Below are 14,546 nucleotides of genomic sequence, written 5' to 3' on the forward strand. Positions count from 1 at the left end.
TGCGCATCTCTGGGGATCCTTTTCCGGTTAGCCTTCGGGAGTCCGCGTGAGAATTGGATGTTTCCCTGAGCGAGGGCTGGGAGGTGCTAGTCTGCCGCGCCTTATTCGAGACGCGTCAGGTCGGGAATACTAACATGTCGGACACGTGGAGCTCTATCCAAGCCCACAAGAAGCAGCTGGACTCCCTGCGGGAGAGGCTGCAGCGGAGGCGGAAGCAGGACTCGGGGCACTTGGGTGAGGCACTGGAATGTCGGGCCGAGGGGCTGTTGGGGCCGAGAGTGAGCCCAAGAGGGCGGGTGGGAGAAAAAGCTACCAAGTCAGTGACCTTTCCCAAGCGGCTATTTCTTTAATGTCTCATACACTGGCACCCCCTCTCCCACCTTAGCAGATCTTCGCTCTCCTGCAAGTAGTTCGTGGCTCTCCCTCACCCTGGGCCTCGGTTCCTCCAGTTCACTTTGATCGGAAAGATGCTGGAGCCCCACCCGCGTCCGCCTGGCCCACTCCTCAGATTGTGAGAACGTCGCCCCCTTTGTGAGACCTCTCAGCACCTATCCCGCGAAGCAGCAAGTCTCCCTTTTTGTTGCTGCTGTGGCGCTTTGTTTTTCCCTAGGTTATAGCGACTGCTTTGCAGTGGTCATTTCTTTGTGGCTGTGGGCACAGTGAGGAAGGACCAAACCTTTATATCCACAGTGCCCACTTTAGTGGCCTGTACAGAGTTGGCGCTCGGTGTTTTCTAAATGAGCAAGGGAACTGGCATTGACTTAACCATTTCCATACCTAGCAAGAATCTGAAAACGTTTGTTTTTAGTCTATAAACTTTTTCTCCCCTCCCGTTGCCACCTTTGTCTCAGTCATAAAACCCGAAGGAACTTTAAAAGATTGTCAAATACTGCCCTCCTCCCCCCCCACAAATCTTGAATTATTTAAGGCAAATCAATTACAAAACTCTGCAAAGATAGTGAATCTATATCACCTTGTGATAGCTTGTTCCAATGTTTATCAGTATATTAGACTCCATCTCGAAATTTTGTTTTGATCGTATTAGGTGTATACGCTCACATGTTGGCCCCTGGAACTAGAAGATGCACTAGGAGGATACTCCCACTCTAATTAATAAGCATTGAATATCTACAGTGTTCATGAGTCTAGCTAGACAAAAATAAGTAAGACATTGCTCCTCCCCTTAATTTAAAATTTAGTTGGGAATCAAGGGTAGATGCATATAAAACCAGGAATAGTAAATCTAAAGTACCAAATGAATCCACAGTTAGTACAGTGAAAAGAGAAGTAACAAGAACTGATATAGTCAGTGAAGCTGTCATAGTGGAGTTGGCACTTGAATTTTGCCTTGGTGGCTGTATAGGACTTAGATAATTAAAGAGAAGGTAGGAGGGCAAGGTAGTAGGGAAAGAAGTGCAAGTCATAGGATCAGGGAATAATTAGTAGTCAAGCTTTGGAGTAGTTACTGAATTACCCAAGAGGGAGAATTTTTTTTCTTACTATATAAACTTCAGTTCCTTTGACTTCTTGTTGTAGATCTAGTTTTCTGGTTTTTTTAAAAAAATATTCTTTGGAACTTTTAATGTATCTCTATTTTATTAAACACCCCCCCCCCAAGATAAGATCTTTCTTGCTTTTGTTGCACAGGCTGGAATGCAGTGGCTAAATCATAGCTCATTGGAACCTCTAACTCCTGGGCTCAAGCCATCCTCCCATTTTTAGTCTCCTGAGTAGCTAGGATTATAGGCACTTGCCACCATGCCCAGCTGATTAAAAAAAATTCATAGTGTCTCACTACATTGCCCCGGCTGGTCTTGAACGGAGCTCAAGCCATCAGCCTCCCAAGGTGATATAGTATTACAGGTTTGAGCCACTGTGCTCCATTGCAATTGCTTCTTAATTATCATAAGCTTCAGTTACTGGCCTTAAGTATCTTATCACCTTTTTCAAAAACAGCATTCTGGAAGGATATGATTACAGGCATTTCTATTATATGTGCGTTACTGAAAAATCTTGCTTTCTGGGAGTGCCTGCATTAAAAATAGCAGATCTTAGAGAAGAAATAGTTTTAGAAGCCTACTCAAAACCTCTGTAACTTTGTTACTAGAGCCCATACAATAACAATTCTACTAAAAACAATAGCATAGTTAAATCTCCACTGACATGTCTACCTACAATGAAAGTCATTACAACTTTGAAGCCATGGGCTTCTACTTCCTGCTGCCATCAGTCTTGTTTTTGTTTGGGAAATGTCTGTGCAGTTTCTTCATCTGGACTTGCATCTTTCCAAGTAGGTTAACATTCTCTAAGCCACTAAACTAGTCACTTTGATTTTTTTTAAAGGCGTTCCTGTAGGATTCTTACCTTTTTTTCTGAAGGTGCTCATATATTGACAAAGTTTGCTCTTTAACTGTGAGAAAACTTCTGACTACCTCAAAACATTAACATGATGAGAAAAATCACATATAAACCAACAAGCTTTCCGTGTTATTCCGCCATTCCGTTATTTATCAATTGTATATCAGCTAATTTGCATTGTAGTGAAACAGATTTTATTTGGGTAATATATTAAAGAAGTCAGAGAATCATCTGTTTTGTGGAAAGTCTTGTTTACTACCTAGGTCCTTAAAATGATCATCACGTATGCAGTAGTGGGTTGTGGGCTATCTGGGGGAGTTGCTCAGTCAGAAGAAAAGAAGGGCTAATGGTCCCATACTTTTATAATTAGAAACCCATGGAGTAATAATTTTCAGTGTATGCATTTCAGTAAGAGGTAATGTAGCCTTATTCTGTCACCTCATTTGTCCACATACCTAGAGCCTTTCTTAGCATGGAAGAATGCAGTACCTTGGATAGGTTCATTGCTTCTAAAGATACTTATTTAATTTTATTTATTTATTTACTTAGAGACATGATCTTGCTATGTTGTTCAGGCTGGAGTACAATGACTATTCCCAGGTGCCATCATAGTACATTACAACCATGAACTCCTGGGCTCCAGCGATCCTGCTTTAGCCACCCTAATAAAACTACAGGCTTGTGCCACCGTACCCAGGTATATTTATTTAATTTTGGTATGGAATAGATTATTTTTCCCTTCAGCAATAGCAATTGGAAAAGGGAACTTGAGGATTCAAGTAATTGTTTCAACAAAGTGATCTACAAAATTAACTTTTTAAAAGCCACTATATCAGTGTACTACATCCCTGATTACTTGGTGTTCACTTTTGTCTTTCTGTCATTTTTGTGATAAGCTGTCTTCTACATGTTTGTTTGTTTTTTGGTTATAATTGTTCCTTATCATACTTTATGCTTTTCCATTTCATACTCTTTCCTTTTTTTACCTTTTTTTTTTCATCAGAACTACAGCTCAGAATTTAATACTCTTTAGATGGATGATTCTAATTGCTTTTGGTCATTTTAAGTTTCATTTCATTTTTCTCTGATACTAACCATACTTTGGTATTAACTAAACTTTGCGATATATGCAAACCTAACTACTGGAGCCTCGATACTTTTGTCCAGGTCCTTGCTAAACATGTTTAGAAATTTTGGCAAGACTGTATTCCCCCTTAAATATAATGATTCTTTTTCAGATGTATCTCTTGACTTGTACATCATCTAATAATATGGTTAAGACTTTTACAAAAGTAATTTTGAGGTTGTGATTAAACATGTATTGTCTTCTGACCCATAGCTTCATCTAGCCCATCATTTGCTTCTGTTCTTTTGATTATTTCAAAGAATATAGTTCTTTGAGCTTTAGGATTCTTAGGAAAACATTGTGAAACATACTCTCTTAGTTTATTAATCATGTTGTCATGTAAGATATAACCAAAGAGGTTAGATGTGGTGGCTCACACCTATAATCCTAGCACTTTGGGACACCAAGGCAGGAGGATTGCTTGAGGCCAGGAGTTTGAGATCAGCCCAAGCAAGAGCAAGACCCCATCTCTATAAAAAATAGAAAAATTAGCTGGGTATGGTGGCATATACCTGTAGTCACAGCTATTTGGGAGGCCGAGTTAGGAGAATTGCTCGAGCCCAGGAGTTTGAGGTTGTAGTGAGCTATGATTGTGCCAGTGTACTCTAGCCCAGGTGACAGAGCAAGTCCCTGTCTCTGTCTGTTTCTCTCTCTGTCTCCCTCTCTCTCTCTCTCTCTCACACACACACACACACACACACAACACAACACAAGGTATGCACCTAGCAGGGGGCAAGCTGCCAGCAACCAGGCAGCCCTTCCCATGGGACTACCAATAGCACCCTGTGGGAGCAACACCTGTGTCCTGACCCCCCTCCTGGAAGGAGCACACTGTTACAGGGAGGGAGAGGATCCAGGTGCCCAGGCGGGGTTTCCAGCCTCCAGTGCTCCTGTCCAGATCCTGCCCAGCTAGTCAACAGGAGTAGCTACCTTCCCATTCCTTACCACATTCAGCTGAAACTAATATTTTTTTTTTTTCTTTTTTAAGACAGAGTCTCACTTTGTTGTCCAGGCTAGAGTGAGTGCCGTGGCGTCAGCCTAGCTCACAGCAACCTCAAACTCCTGGGCTCAAGCAGTCCTTCTGCCTCAGCCTCCAGAGTAGCTGGGACTACAGGCATGCGCCACCATGCCTGGCTAATTTTTTCTATATATATTAGTTGGCCAATTAATTTCTTTCTATTTATAATAGAGACGGGGTCTCACTCTTGCTTAGGCTGGTTTCGAACTCCTGACTTAGAGCAATCCGCCCGCCTCGGCCTCCCAGAGTGCTAGGATTACAGGCGTGAGCCACCGCGACCGCCCTGAAACTAATATTTTTAATTAAATTTTATTGATGACTTTCCTGCTGTGAAGAAAAAAAAAAAAGATCTTTTATCCAAGATTTGATAAAAGTTCAGATTATTCAGTTCTTTTCTCACAAGAAATACAAATTTTCCTACATTTTTGTTTTTATAACAGTACTGAAATTTGATTATTATTTATAACTGAACTCATATGTTAAAAGAAAAGGATATAAAATGAACCAAATTATATCCACATTATTAATAATGCAAAATACTATGGGCAGAGAATCATTGGGAGACCTTTGTTAGTTTGAAATAGTGGAAAATACTCAGTAATTTGGTATTCGTTTTGATCATGGACAATACTCGCAAGTTATTTTCATTTAGGTTACATGGGCAAGAAATGAGGACAATATGTGAAATTAAGATGTAAAGGTATTGTCTCTAGAGAGTTTAGGCCTTGATTAACAAAATAAAACTCATGCTAATGACAACAGCACTATACTACAAGGTGCTTGGTATAATATTTGAACATAAATTAAGGGGGAAAAGTAGATCATTTATGGCTTACCTAAAATATTGCAAATTTTATAATCTCCATAACAAAGTATAAAGTCAATATGCTGAGTGTTGATTTAAAACTTACATTTTCCTTTTGCCTCCATTTCTATTATCAAAATCTTTAGTTCTATAATTTATATGATCTGTTATTCCCTTTGGCATACTTATGGGTTTAAAAGGTTGATATATGATGTGTAACACTTAAATTTGTGGATTTAAAATCTGAAGTCCTAATTTCAAAATGCCTTGTGTTGTTTTTTTTTCTTTTTTACCTTAATGAAATTTATCATTGATTGTGCTTAGGTTGCTCAATGAAAGAAACTTTGGTTACTTTAAAGAAATTAAAAACTTGACTAATAAAAGAAAGCTCAGAGTTTGAGCCTGGTATAAATATTTTACTATACTTAGACCATAAAGGCATTTTAGCTAAAATTTATTAGACTTATAGGATTTGTGAATTTTGAGGGATTTCAGTAATCACCACCAGTCTAGTTCTGTTCAAGCCAGGAATTTTGTTTATAGTCTTCCAAGTAAGCGAAATAGTAATTGTCCCTTAACATTTCTTACATATTTAACTTAGATCAGTTAGTCTTAAACTTTTTGTCATCCAAAACTTCAGAGTGCTTCCATGACCCTTCCTTGTGTACAACACCTCTTTATCAAAACAAAGAACCTATTACCAGTTCAGCTGGCAAAAGTTCCAGTCTAAGATTCAGTAAAACATAAAGGAATGATAAGAAATAAGCAAAGTGAAGAAAGTTCTATCAATAGCTAACATTTCCAGCTAGCATGGAATTGAGTCTGTTTTCCAAATAGGGTATCATTTATTTTCATAAAATGTAACTATTCTAGTAAAGTTCTTGGTGTTCAGCTACCTTTTCTTTGGAACCTCTGAGTTAGATTTACTAAATTCAGTTCCATTAGAGTGGAAATTTCAAAAATATTTCTAAATGTAAACTAATAACGACCCACTTACATGATCTATTTTATTTAACAGAATTTCAGTCCAAGTCCTAAGAGTTTAATTTTTCAACTGTATTTTAACTAAATAACCATAGATATTAGGCTTTCTCAAAAATAACATTTTATCCTAATATGAGCTTCTTAAATCTTATTAATGTTATGATGGCTGTCCCAACTTGTGTAGTAATAGTAGAGGATAAAAATACACAGTAAGAAGATACCATTTGGTGACCAGGGCTTCATCAAAATATTGTAAGATTTGTGTGTTTATGAGTGGTTCAGGGCTGGGTGCAGTGGCTCACACTTGTAATTCTAGCACTCTGGGAGGCCAAGGCGGGAAGATTGCTAGAGCTCAGGAATTCGAGACCAGCCTGAGCAAGAGCAAGACCTCATCTCTACTATAAATAGAAAGAAAATTGCCAAAACAACTAAAAATAGAAAAAATCGGCCGGGCGCGGTGGCTCACGCCTGTAATCCTAGCACTCTGGGAGGCCGAGGCGGGCGGATTCCTCTAAGTCAGGAGTTCGAAACCAGCCTGAGCAAGAGTGAGACCCCGTCTCTACTACAAATAGAAAGAAATTAATTGGCCAACTAATATATATAGAAAAAATTAGCCGGGCATGGTGGCTCATGCCTGTAGTCCCAGCTACTTGGGAGGCTGAGACAGAAGGATTGCTTGAGCCCAGGAGTTTGAGGTTGCTGTGAGCTAGGCTGACGCCACGGCACTCACTCTAGCCTAGGCAACAAAGTGAGACTCTGTCTCAAAAAAAAAAAAAAAGAAAAAAAAGAAAAAATCAGCTGGGCACAGTGGTGTGTGCCTGTAGTCCCAGTTACTCAGGAGGCTGAGGTAGGAGGATCGCTTGAGCCCAGGAGTTTGAGGTTGCTGTGAGCTAGGCTGACGCCATGGCACTCTAGCCCAGGCAAGAGAGTGAGACTCTGTCTCAAAAAAAAAAGAGTGGTTCAGGTCATCTTGTACACTCTCTGATGACCAGTGGTCTTGATTCATTAAAATTCAAACTATATACCTGAAAGAGATAATCTGATTACAGCTTAGGTTATTGAAAATATTAATATTTCTGGTTTTTATTAAAATTTAGGTTGATTATAACATTTGGTGTGAGAGAAGGGAGGTGGTGGGGACATTTAAATCTACTGTGCTGCTAATTCCTTCGAAGCACAGCAAGGACAAGGAATGAGGAAAACACCTCTCACTCAATAGAGAAAAGGTAGGCGGTTCTAAGAAAATCCAGGATTATCTTGGCAAAGCAGTGAATGCTTGAGTTTGAATGAGGAAAACTAATATAGTGCTAAAGTTGGTTAGAGAATTTCCTGTATAAAAGACCCGTGTACTGGGAATGCTAGAGAATTTGACTTCTGAGAAATGTTAGACTTGACAGTGGTTGCCCTTTTTCATTTTTACTTCTCTTTATTCTTAGATTTACGGAATCCAGAGGCAGCACTGTCCCCAACTTTCCGTAGTGACAGCCCAGTGCCTACTGTACCCACTTCTGGTGGTCCTAAGCCCAGCACAGCCTCAGCAGTTCCTGAATTAGCTACAGACCCTGAGTTAGAGAAGAAGTTGCTACACCACCTCTCTGATCTGGCCTTAACATTGCCCACTGATGCTGTGTCCATCCGTCTTGCCATCTCCACGGTAATGACCTGATAAAGTTAGGATCTACCACTTATTTTCAGTTCATGATCAGTGTCTTATTGCTTTCTCTTCTCTTCCTTCTCTAGCCAGATGCCCCTGCCACTCAAGATGGGGTGGAAAGCCTCCTACAGAAGTTTGCAGCTCAGGAGTTGATTGAGGTAAAGCGAGGTCTCCTACAAGATGATGCACATCCCACTCTTGTGACCTATGCTGACCATTCCAAGCTCTCTGCCATGATGGGTGCTGTGGCAGAAAAGAAAGGCCCTGGGGAGGTAGCAGGGACTATTGCAGGGCAGAAGCGGCGTGCAGAACAGGACTCAACTACAGTGGCTGCCTTTGCTAGCTCTTTAGCCTCTGGTCTGGCCTCTTCAGCATCAGAACCAGCCAAGGAACCAGCCAAGAAATCAAGGAAACATGCTGCCTCAGATGTTGATCTGGAGATAGAGAGCCTTCTGAACCAACAGTCCACTAAAGAACAACAGAGCAAGAAGGTAAGGATCATATGGAAATATTTTCACAATATGTTTTTAGTTACAGCTGTGATCCAGGATTTACCCTTAGGGCAAGGAGTAATTCTTAGAATTGAAGGTTTAAAGCAGTAGTTCTCAACTGGGGTTGATCCCTCCAGCCTCCCAAGACACCTGGCAATGTCTAGAAATCTTTTTATTGTTATAACGTAGGTAATACTACTGGCATCTAGTGGATAGAGGCCAGGGATGTTGCTTAACATCCTACAATGCATAGTAAGGATAGCCCCCCACAACAAAGAATTGAAAAGATTATGTGGCTCAAAATGTCAATAATGCCAATGCCAGAAAACCCTGATTTCAAGAAGCTGCCATTGAATCTGTTTGGAAGACTCAGATTAAGAGAAGAGGAATCCAAATATAGAAATACAGTGATATGAATGGAGAGGAATCTTAGAAGATAGTCCTGTGGACCAGTAATTACCGAAATTGATGATTAAACAATGCAGATTGGTTCTGAGTATAAGTATTGGACTGACATAAGTTCTCATCCATTTGCTACTTCTAGTTGTGTGAGTTTGAACAAGTTAATTAACTTCTCTTGAGCCTTAATCTTCCCATTTGTAACGTGAGGGTAACCATAGTTTTCTTCCTTGTAGAGTTGTTGAATAGACTTGTGATCTAAACAGTTAAGTATTTGGCATCGTACCTTAGCAAATATGTGTTTTTTGTGGGAAGGAATGCTTTCTTGGGAAGAGGAAGATTAGCTTAATGCTTAGCAGTAGAAACCAGGCCTCTTGCGTTTTAATTTCGTCCTAAATGTAGATTTGTGAGGAAGGACTGAACCCCTGACAAATTTCTTATCCTAAGGTTCCAATTTTCTGATGTTAACTTAGCTGATTTATCCCTTATAAGACATTACTGTTGAATAGAATTTGCAGAGATAGTTTAAGAGCTAATTTGATCTACAAACCCTTTTAAATTCAAGGCTGCTTCTGTCACAGGTCAGTCAGGAGATTCTAGAGCTATTAAATACTACAACAGCCAAGGAACAATCCATTGTTGAAAAGTTTCGCTCACGAGGTCGGGCCCAAGTACAAGAATTCTGTGACTATGGAACCAAGGAGGAATGCATGAAAGCCAGTGATGCTGATCGACCCTGTCGCAAGCTGCACTTCAGGTCTCTTGGGAGGGAATGACATGGGATGGGTTTCCCAGGAGCAGTCATGACTTTCAGCATATTTCTTCCATTCATTGGAGTTCTGTCTGTAATCCTATTATTTAGTTTATGGTTTGTCTAAGTCCTCTAGGCTATAAAGTTATACTTTTCAGAAGTGACTTTGTGGGAAGGAATACAGCCTGCACTCCCAAATAGATGTGAGATTTTTCTTAAAATGCTCCCTTCTTCTTGCAATAGCAAGGCATCTGTCTCTGAGCCACAATGAAAAAGTTAAAGTTCTCTGGAAGGAAGATGATCTTAGGAGAAACAGGAACCTGAACTCTTAGGTCAGTATTTTATTCTGCTTTAACCAACCAAGTCCTTCCTGTACTGCTTTCCTGCTTGTGGTAAGAGAGGAAACCAAGTATTTGCTCAGAGAGACATTATAATTATTCCTTAGTGTTGATTATGGATTTCCATGTCACCTGCCTCCTTTCCCTTAAAACTCTTAGAGGAAGCTCTAACAATAGAATCAGGGGAGAGCAATATAAAACAAGAAATTTTGAAACCATTTGGAACTTGAACTGTGAGATCTGCCTCTTAAGCACCATCCTGATTCTGGTTTTCCCTTATTTCCCCAGACGAATTATCAATAAACACACTGACGAGTCTTTAGGTGACTGCTCTTTCCTTAATACATGTTTCCACATGGATACCTGCAAATATGTTCACTATGAAATTGATGCTTGCATGGATTCTGAGGCTCCTGGCAGCAAAGACCATACCCCAAGCCAGGAGCTTGCTCTTACACAAAGTGTTGGAGGTGACTCCAGTGCAGATCGACTCTTCCCCCCTCAGGTACCTGTCTGCTCAGAAAACTCATCTCAACTTATAGACTTATATTTGAGTAGGGCAGTCATACATGTAGGAAAGCAGGGCATAAATCAGCCATCTGTCTTGCTGATTGGGAATGGAGTGGGATAGATATGCTTATAAGGGAATAGGAAAATCAAATGCAACAGAGGGACTGGGGCCATGAATCTGAGAGTGAAGTAAGGGAAGATGACCAAATACCACCTTATGCAGTGGATCTGTTGTGATATCCGTTACCTGGACGTCAGTATCTTGGGCAAGTTTGCAGTTGTGATGGCTGACCCACCCTGGGATATTCACATGGAGCTGCCCTATGGGACCCTGACAGATGATGAGATGCGCAGGCTCAACATACCAGTACTGCAGGATGATGGCTTTCTCTTCCTCTGGGTCACAGGCAGGTAATGCAGTTCAAAGATATGTAGGTTTGGGCAGATTTAACACAGAATGCTGGGTGGGAGATGAAATTCTAGATTTTCCTAGCCCTGCTCTTAAATGTATGACTGATTCAGCCTTTTTTCCTACTGAGCCCTGATGCCTGTTTATAACACAAATGATACCTCAAATTATATTTAACTCTACATTGTTCTTTGAGAAAGGTAAAGTCATTGAGAATAGATACTATGTTTTATGTTTTCATTCTTAGATCCACCCTGTTGCTTTAATGGTATCTTGCACGTAAGCGTTCACTGACCCAAATGTTTATAACATGTCAAATATTTTATAGGGAGAAAAAATATGGGCATACAAGTAGTTAAGTCTTGTTTCTTTCTAGGGCCATGGAGTTGGGCAGAGAATGTCTAAACCTCTGGGGGTAAGTAGCAGTTGTGTTGCTTTCTTTTGAGGGAAAAACTTACTGGTATAGTGGAGAGATACATGTTCCCTTCTCCCAAAGTTTTCCCTCTGATTCCTTGCCTTGTAATGTTACTGCCTCTAAACTGTGAAAGCCTGGTTAAAGCTCCAGTTCTTTCTTATGCCTCACAGTTATGAACGGGTAGATGAAATTATCTGGGTGAAGACAAATCAACTGCAACGCATAATTCGGACAGGCCGTACAGGTCACTGGTTGAACCATGGGAAGGAACATTGCTTGGTGAGCAGCAGTGGGGCCCAATTCAGTAGGTGGAACATAAAGAGGGATTCTTTAATTTATTGAGAGGTTCAAAAGCTGTGGTTTCATAAAGTAATCTGTTTTCTATGGTGGGAGCAGGTTGGTGTCAAAGGAAATCCCCAAGGCTTCAACCAGGGTCTGGACTGTGATGTGATCGTAGCTGAGGTATGTGCTTCCCCATGAATCTAAAGCTTCTGCATTTTCATTGGCATCAGTTATTCATGTCAGGTATATTCTCATCCTATGTTTTCTCATTTGGATCATAAACATAATAGAAATGGCTAGAATTGCAATCTTGAGTAATTTAAAAAGTAGCTAGTCTTTATTTCCTAGGTTCGTTCCACCAGTCATAAACCAGATGAAATCTATGGCATGATCGAGAGACTATCCCCTGGCACTCGCAAGATTGAGTTATTTGGAAGACCACACAATGTGCAACCCAACTGGTAAGGTGACTAGAGAGCAGGCTAGTTCCTGGGGCAAAACTGTTTATGGTCAAGGTCAGAAGTTAGTAGAGTGACCCCTCACATTCTACTAGCTCTTTAATTCCAGGATTTCTGGTTTGCCCCTTCTTTTCTCATTTTAGGATCACCCTTGGAAACCAACTGGATGGGATCCACCTACTAGACCCAGATGTGGTTGCACGGTTCAAGCAAAGGTATCCAGATGGTATCATCTCTAAACCTAAGAATTTATAGAAGCACTGTCATACAGAGCTAAGCATCTGTAGTTATGGCTCTGCAGGCTAAACTTGAAGAGTAATATTTGTACAATAACTTCTTTATTTAAATAAACGTTTATATTGTAATTGGGATTTCAAGGTCAAATTCTGGCTCTGCCACTTTAACAGTGTGTGATTCCTTATAGGTAAAATAGGAATACTATCTACCTCACTGGGTTGTGAGGGTTCAAACTAAATGAATGCATGGAAAGCATTAAAATGTTGATCATCATAAAATAGGACAATATAGATCAAAGTGATTAGTTATGAAAAGGGTTTTCAGGCCAGGTACAGTGCTCATGCCTGTAATCCTAGCACTCTGGGAGGCCAAGGTGGAAGGACTGCTTGAGCTCAGGAGTTTGAGACCAGCCTGAGTAAGATGGAGGACCCCCCCCATCTGTACTAAAAATAGAAAAATTAGCTGGGTGTCATGGTGTGCACCTGTAGTCCCAGCTACTCAGGAGGCTGAGGCAGGAGGATGTCTTGAGCCTAGGAGTTTGAGGTTGCAGTAAGCTACACTGATGCCACTGTACTTTACCCAGGGTGACAGAGTGAGACTGTCTCTCAAAAAAAAAAAAAAAAAGAAAAAGAAGGGGGTTCTCTAGGACAGCATTTCTCAAGGTAAGAATTTGAGTTTCACTTAAGGTTATCACCACTATGACTATCGTACTCTAACTTTTGCTTATTCTAATACAACTATGTGGGTTAAATAAGTACCTAGGTATGAAGAAAATTGGCCTATATATTATCTAAGTGAAAACATCTTATCTTTAAGGATGTAGAGTTCTGCCTCTTATACTCATAAACTGTGATAATTTGTGATAAGGATGTTGACTGCAAAGATATTATTTGTAAAGAGAAATAAATAAGAAACTCCTGGGTGATGTCATTTCCCCTTCAGCCCAGTGTGCCTGTTGTGTTGAAAACCTTTGTTCTCAAAGCAGTGTATTGACATGACAGTAGTTTCCTGTTTTAAGAGGGGTTCTCAATGTAATCTCTCAACCCTTTTAAAATGGATGCACACAGTGGCAGTTTCTCCTAGGCTCAAAGCTGAGTACTCTCCCATCATTTTAATAATATTTTAGGCAAGTCCTATGACAATTATACCAGTAAGTTTACTCAAACCCCCATCACCCCTACCATCCCTATGTTTTGCTTGTCCATACTCCCTTCACCCTTTCTTCTGCTATTATCACTGGCATTTCTGCTTGTAGTTGAAAGGAATAAGCAATTCCAGATTATAACAAACTCAGTGGCCCTGCTTCATGGCCTCTGCTGAAAGGAGAAAAGGGGAGGAAGTATGAAGGGCCATCCTGGGTTGAGATCAGGCACTACCAGAAGCCAAGCTTGTATTTCAAAAACAGGCTCTTGGTCATGTTCCCAGCAGATAAATCTTCACTGGTTTGGAGAGTAGGAAGGACTATTTTACAAACACCACAGTGTTTGAATTTCTGGAGGCTACCCAGGCCAAGAATACATCCCTAGGAAAGAAAAAGATACACATCAACAGAATTACACATGAAAGAAAAACAATTACAGACTGGGTGAGGTGGCTCACGCCTGTAATCCTAGCACTCTGGGAAGCCGCGGTGGGCTGATTGCTCAAAGTCAGGAGTTCAAAACCAGCCTGAGCAAGAGCGAGACCCTGTCTCTACTATAAATAGAAAGAAATTAATTGGCCAACTAACATACATATAAAAAATCAGCTGGGCATGGTGGCACATGCCTGTAGTCCCAGCTACTCGGGAGGCTGAGGCAGAAGGATTGCTTGAGCCCAGGAATTTGAGGTTGCTGTGAGCTAGGCTGACACCACGGCACTCACTCTAGCCTGGGCAACAAAGCGAGACTCTGTCTCAAAAAAAAAAAAAAAAAAAAAAGAAAAACAATTACAGCCTGGATAAATTCTTTTTAACTGTCTTAAACAGATTCCCAGTTAATTTCTTGTAGCATCAAGGTGAGACAGCATTACCTCAGTAATATAAGAACAAGAGGCCTAAAAGTTAGAGGTAGAGGCAGTGCTAATCTACTGAAGACAATCTAAAGGAAATACAAATGCCTTGTTTCATAGAAGTAGGTAATTTCCAGGAAAATTTGAAAAGGATAAACTGTAACTCTCCATTCCAGCATCTTACTGTGCTACTTTTCACTTTTCCATTCCTCTCCAAATTCTCATTCCCTAAGTGGTCTGATTTGCACTAAGGATTGAAAAGCTAGGCCAGGGGCGTGGTGGCTCATGCCTGTAATCCTAGCACTCTGGGAGGCCGAGGCGG

General features: G+C 40.6%; 2 protein-coding genes across 2 annotated transcripts in view; one reads left to right on the forward strand and one right to left on the reverse strand.

Moving 5' to 3' along the window:
• METTL3 (methyltransferase 3, N6-adenosine-methyltransferase complex catalytic subunit) lies at positions 1 to 12,363 on the forward strand. The gene is made up of 11 exons (XM_012752651.3): positions 1 to 234; positions 7,728 to 7,945; positions 8,032 to 8,436; positions 9,417 to 9,592; positions 10,213 to 10,429; positions 10,658 to 10,845; positions 11,220 to 11,258; positions 11,429 to 11,537; positions 11,655 to 11,720; positions 11,889 to 12,001; positions 12,142 to 12,363. The coding sequence occupies exons 1-11, from the start codon at positions 135 to 137 to the stop codon at positions 12,251 to 12,253; spliced, it is 1,743 nt and encodes a 580-aa protein (XP_012608105.1). The 5' UTR covers positions 1 to 134; the 3' UTR covers positions 12,254 to 12,363.
• Positions 11,856 to 14,546, reverse strand: part of TOX4 (TOX high mobility group box family member 4) — a 17,722-nt gene continuing 15,031 nt past the window's right edge. The window contains exon 9 of the mRNA XM_012752646.3: positions 11,856 to 13,757. Coding sequence (XP_012608100.1) covers positions 13,697 to 13,757 — 61 coding nt within the window. The 3' untranslated portion in view covers positions 11,856 to 13,696. The remainder of the gene's footprint in view (positions 13,758 to 14,546) is intronic.

The sequence above is a fragment of the Microcebus murinus genome, chromosome 6 (genome assembly GCF_040939455.1).
Source record: "Microcebus murinus isolate Inina chromosome 6, M.murinus_Inina_mat1.0, whole genome shotgun sequence".
Lineage (NCBI taxonomy): Eukaryota > Metazoa > Chordata > Mammalia > Primates > Cheirogaleidae > Microcebus > Microcebus murinus.

Coding starts and splice junctions, on each gene's coding strand:
- METTL3 (XM_012752651.3), top strand. CDS start 135: ATGTCGGACACGTGGAGCTCTATCCAAGCCCACAAGAAGCAGCTGGAC. Junction 11,259..11,428: donor GAATGTCTAAACCTCTGGGG/GTAAGTAGCAGT, acceptor TATGCCTCACAG/TTATGAACGGGTAGATGAAA. Junction 12,002..12,141: donor CACAATGTGCAACCCAACTG/GTAAGGTGACTA, acceptor TTCTCATTTTAG/GATCACCCTTGGAAACCAAC.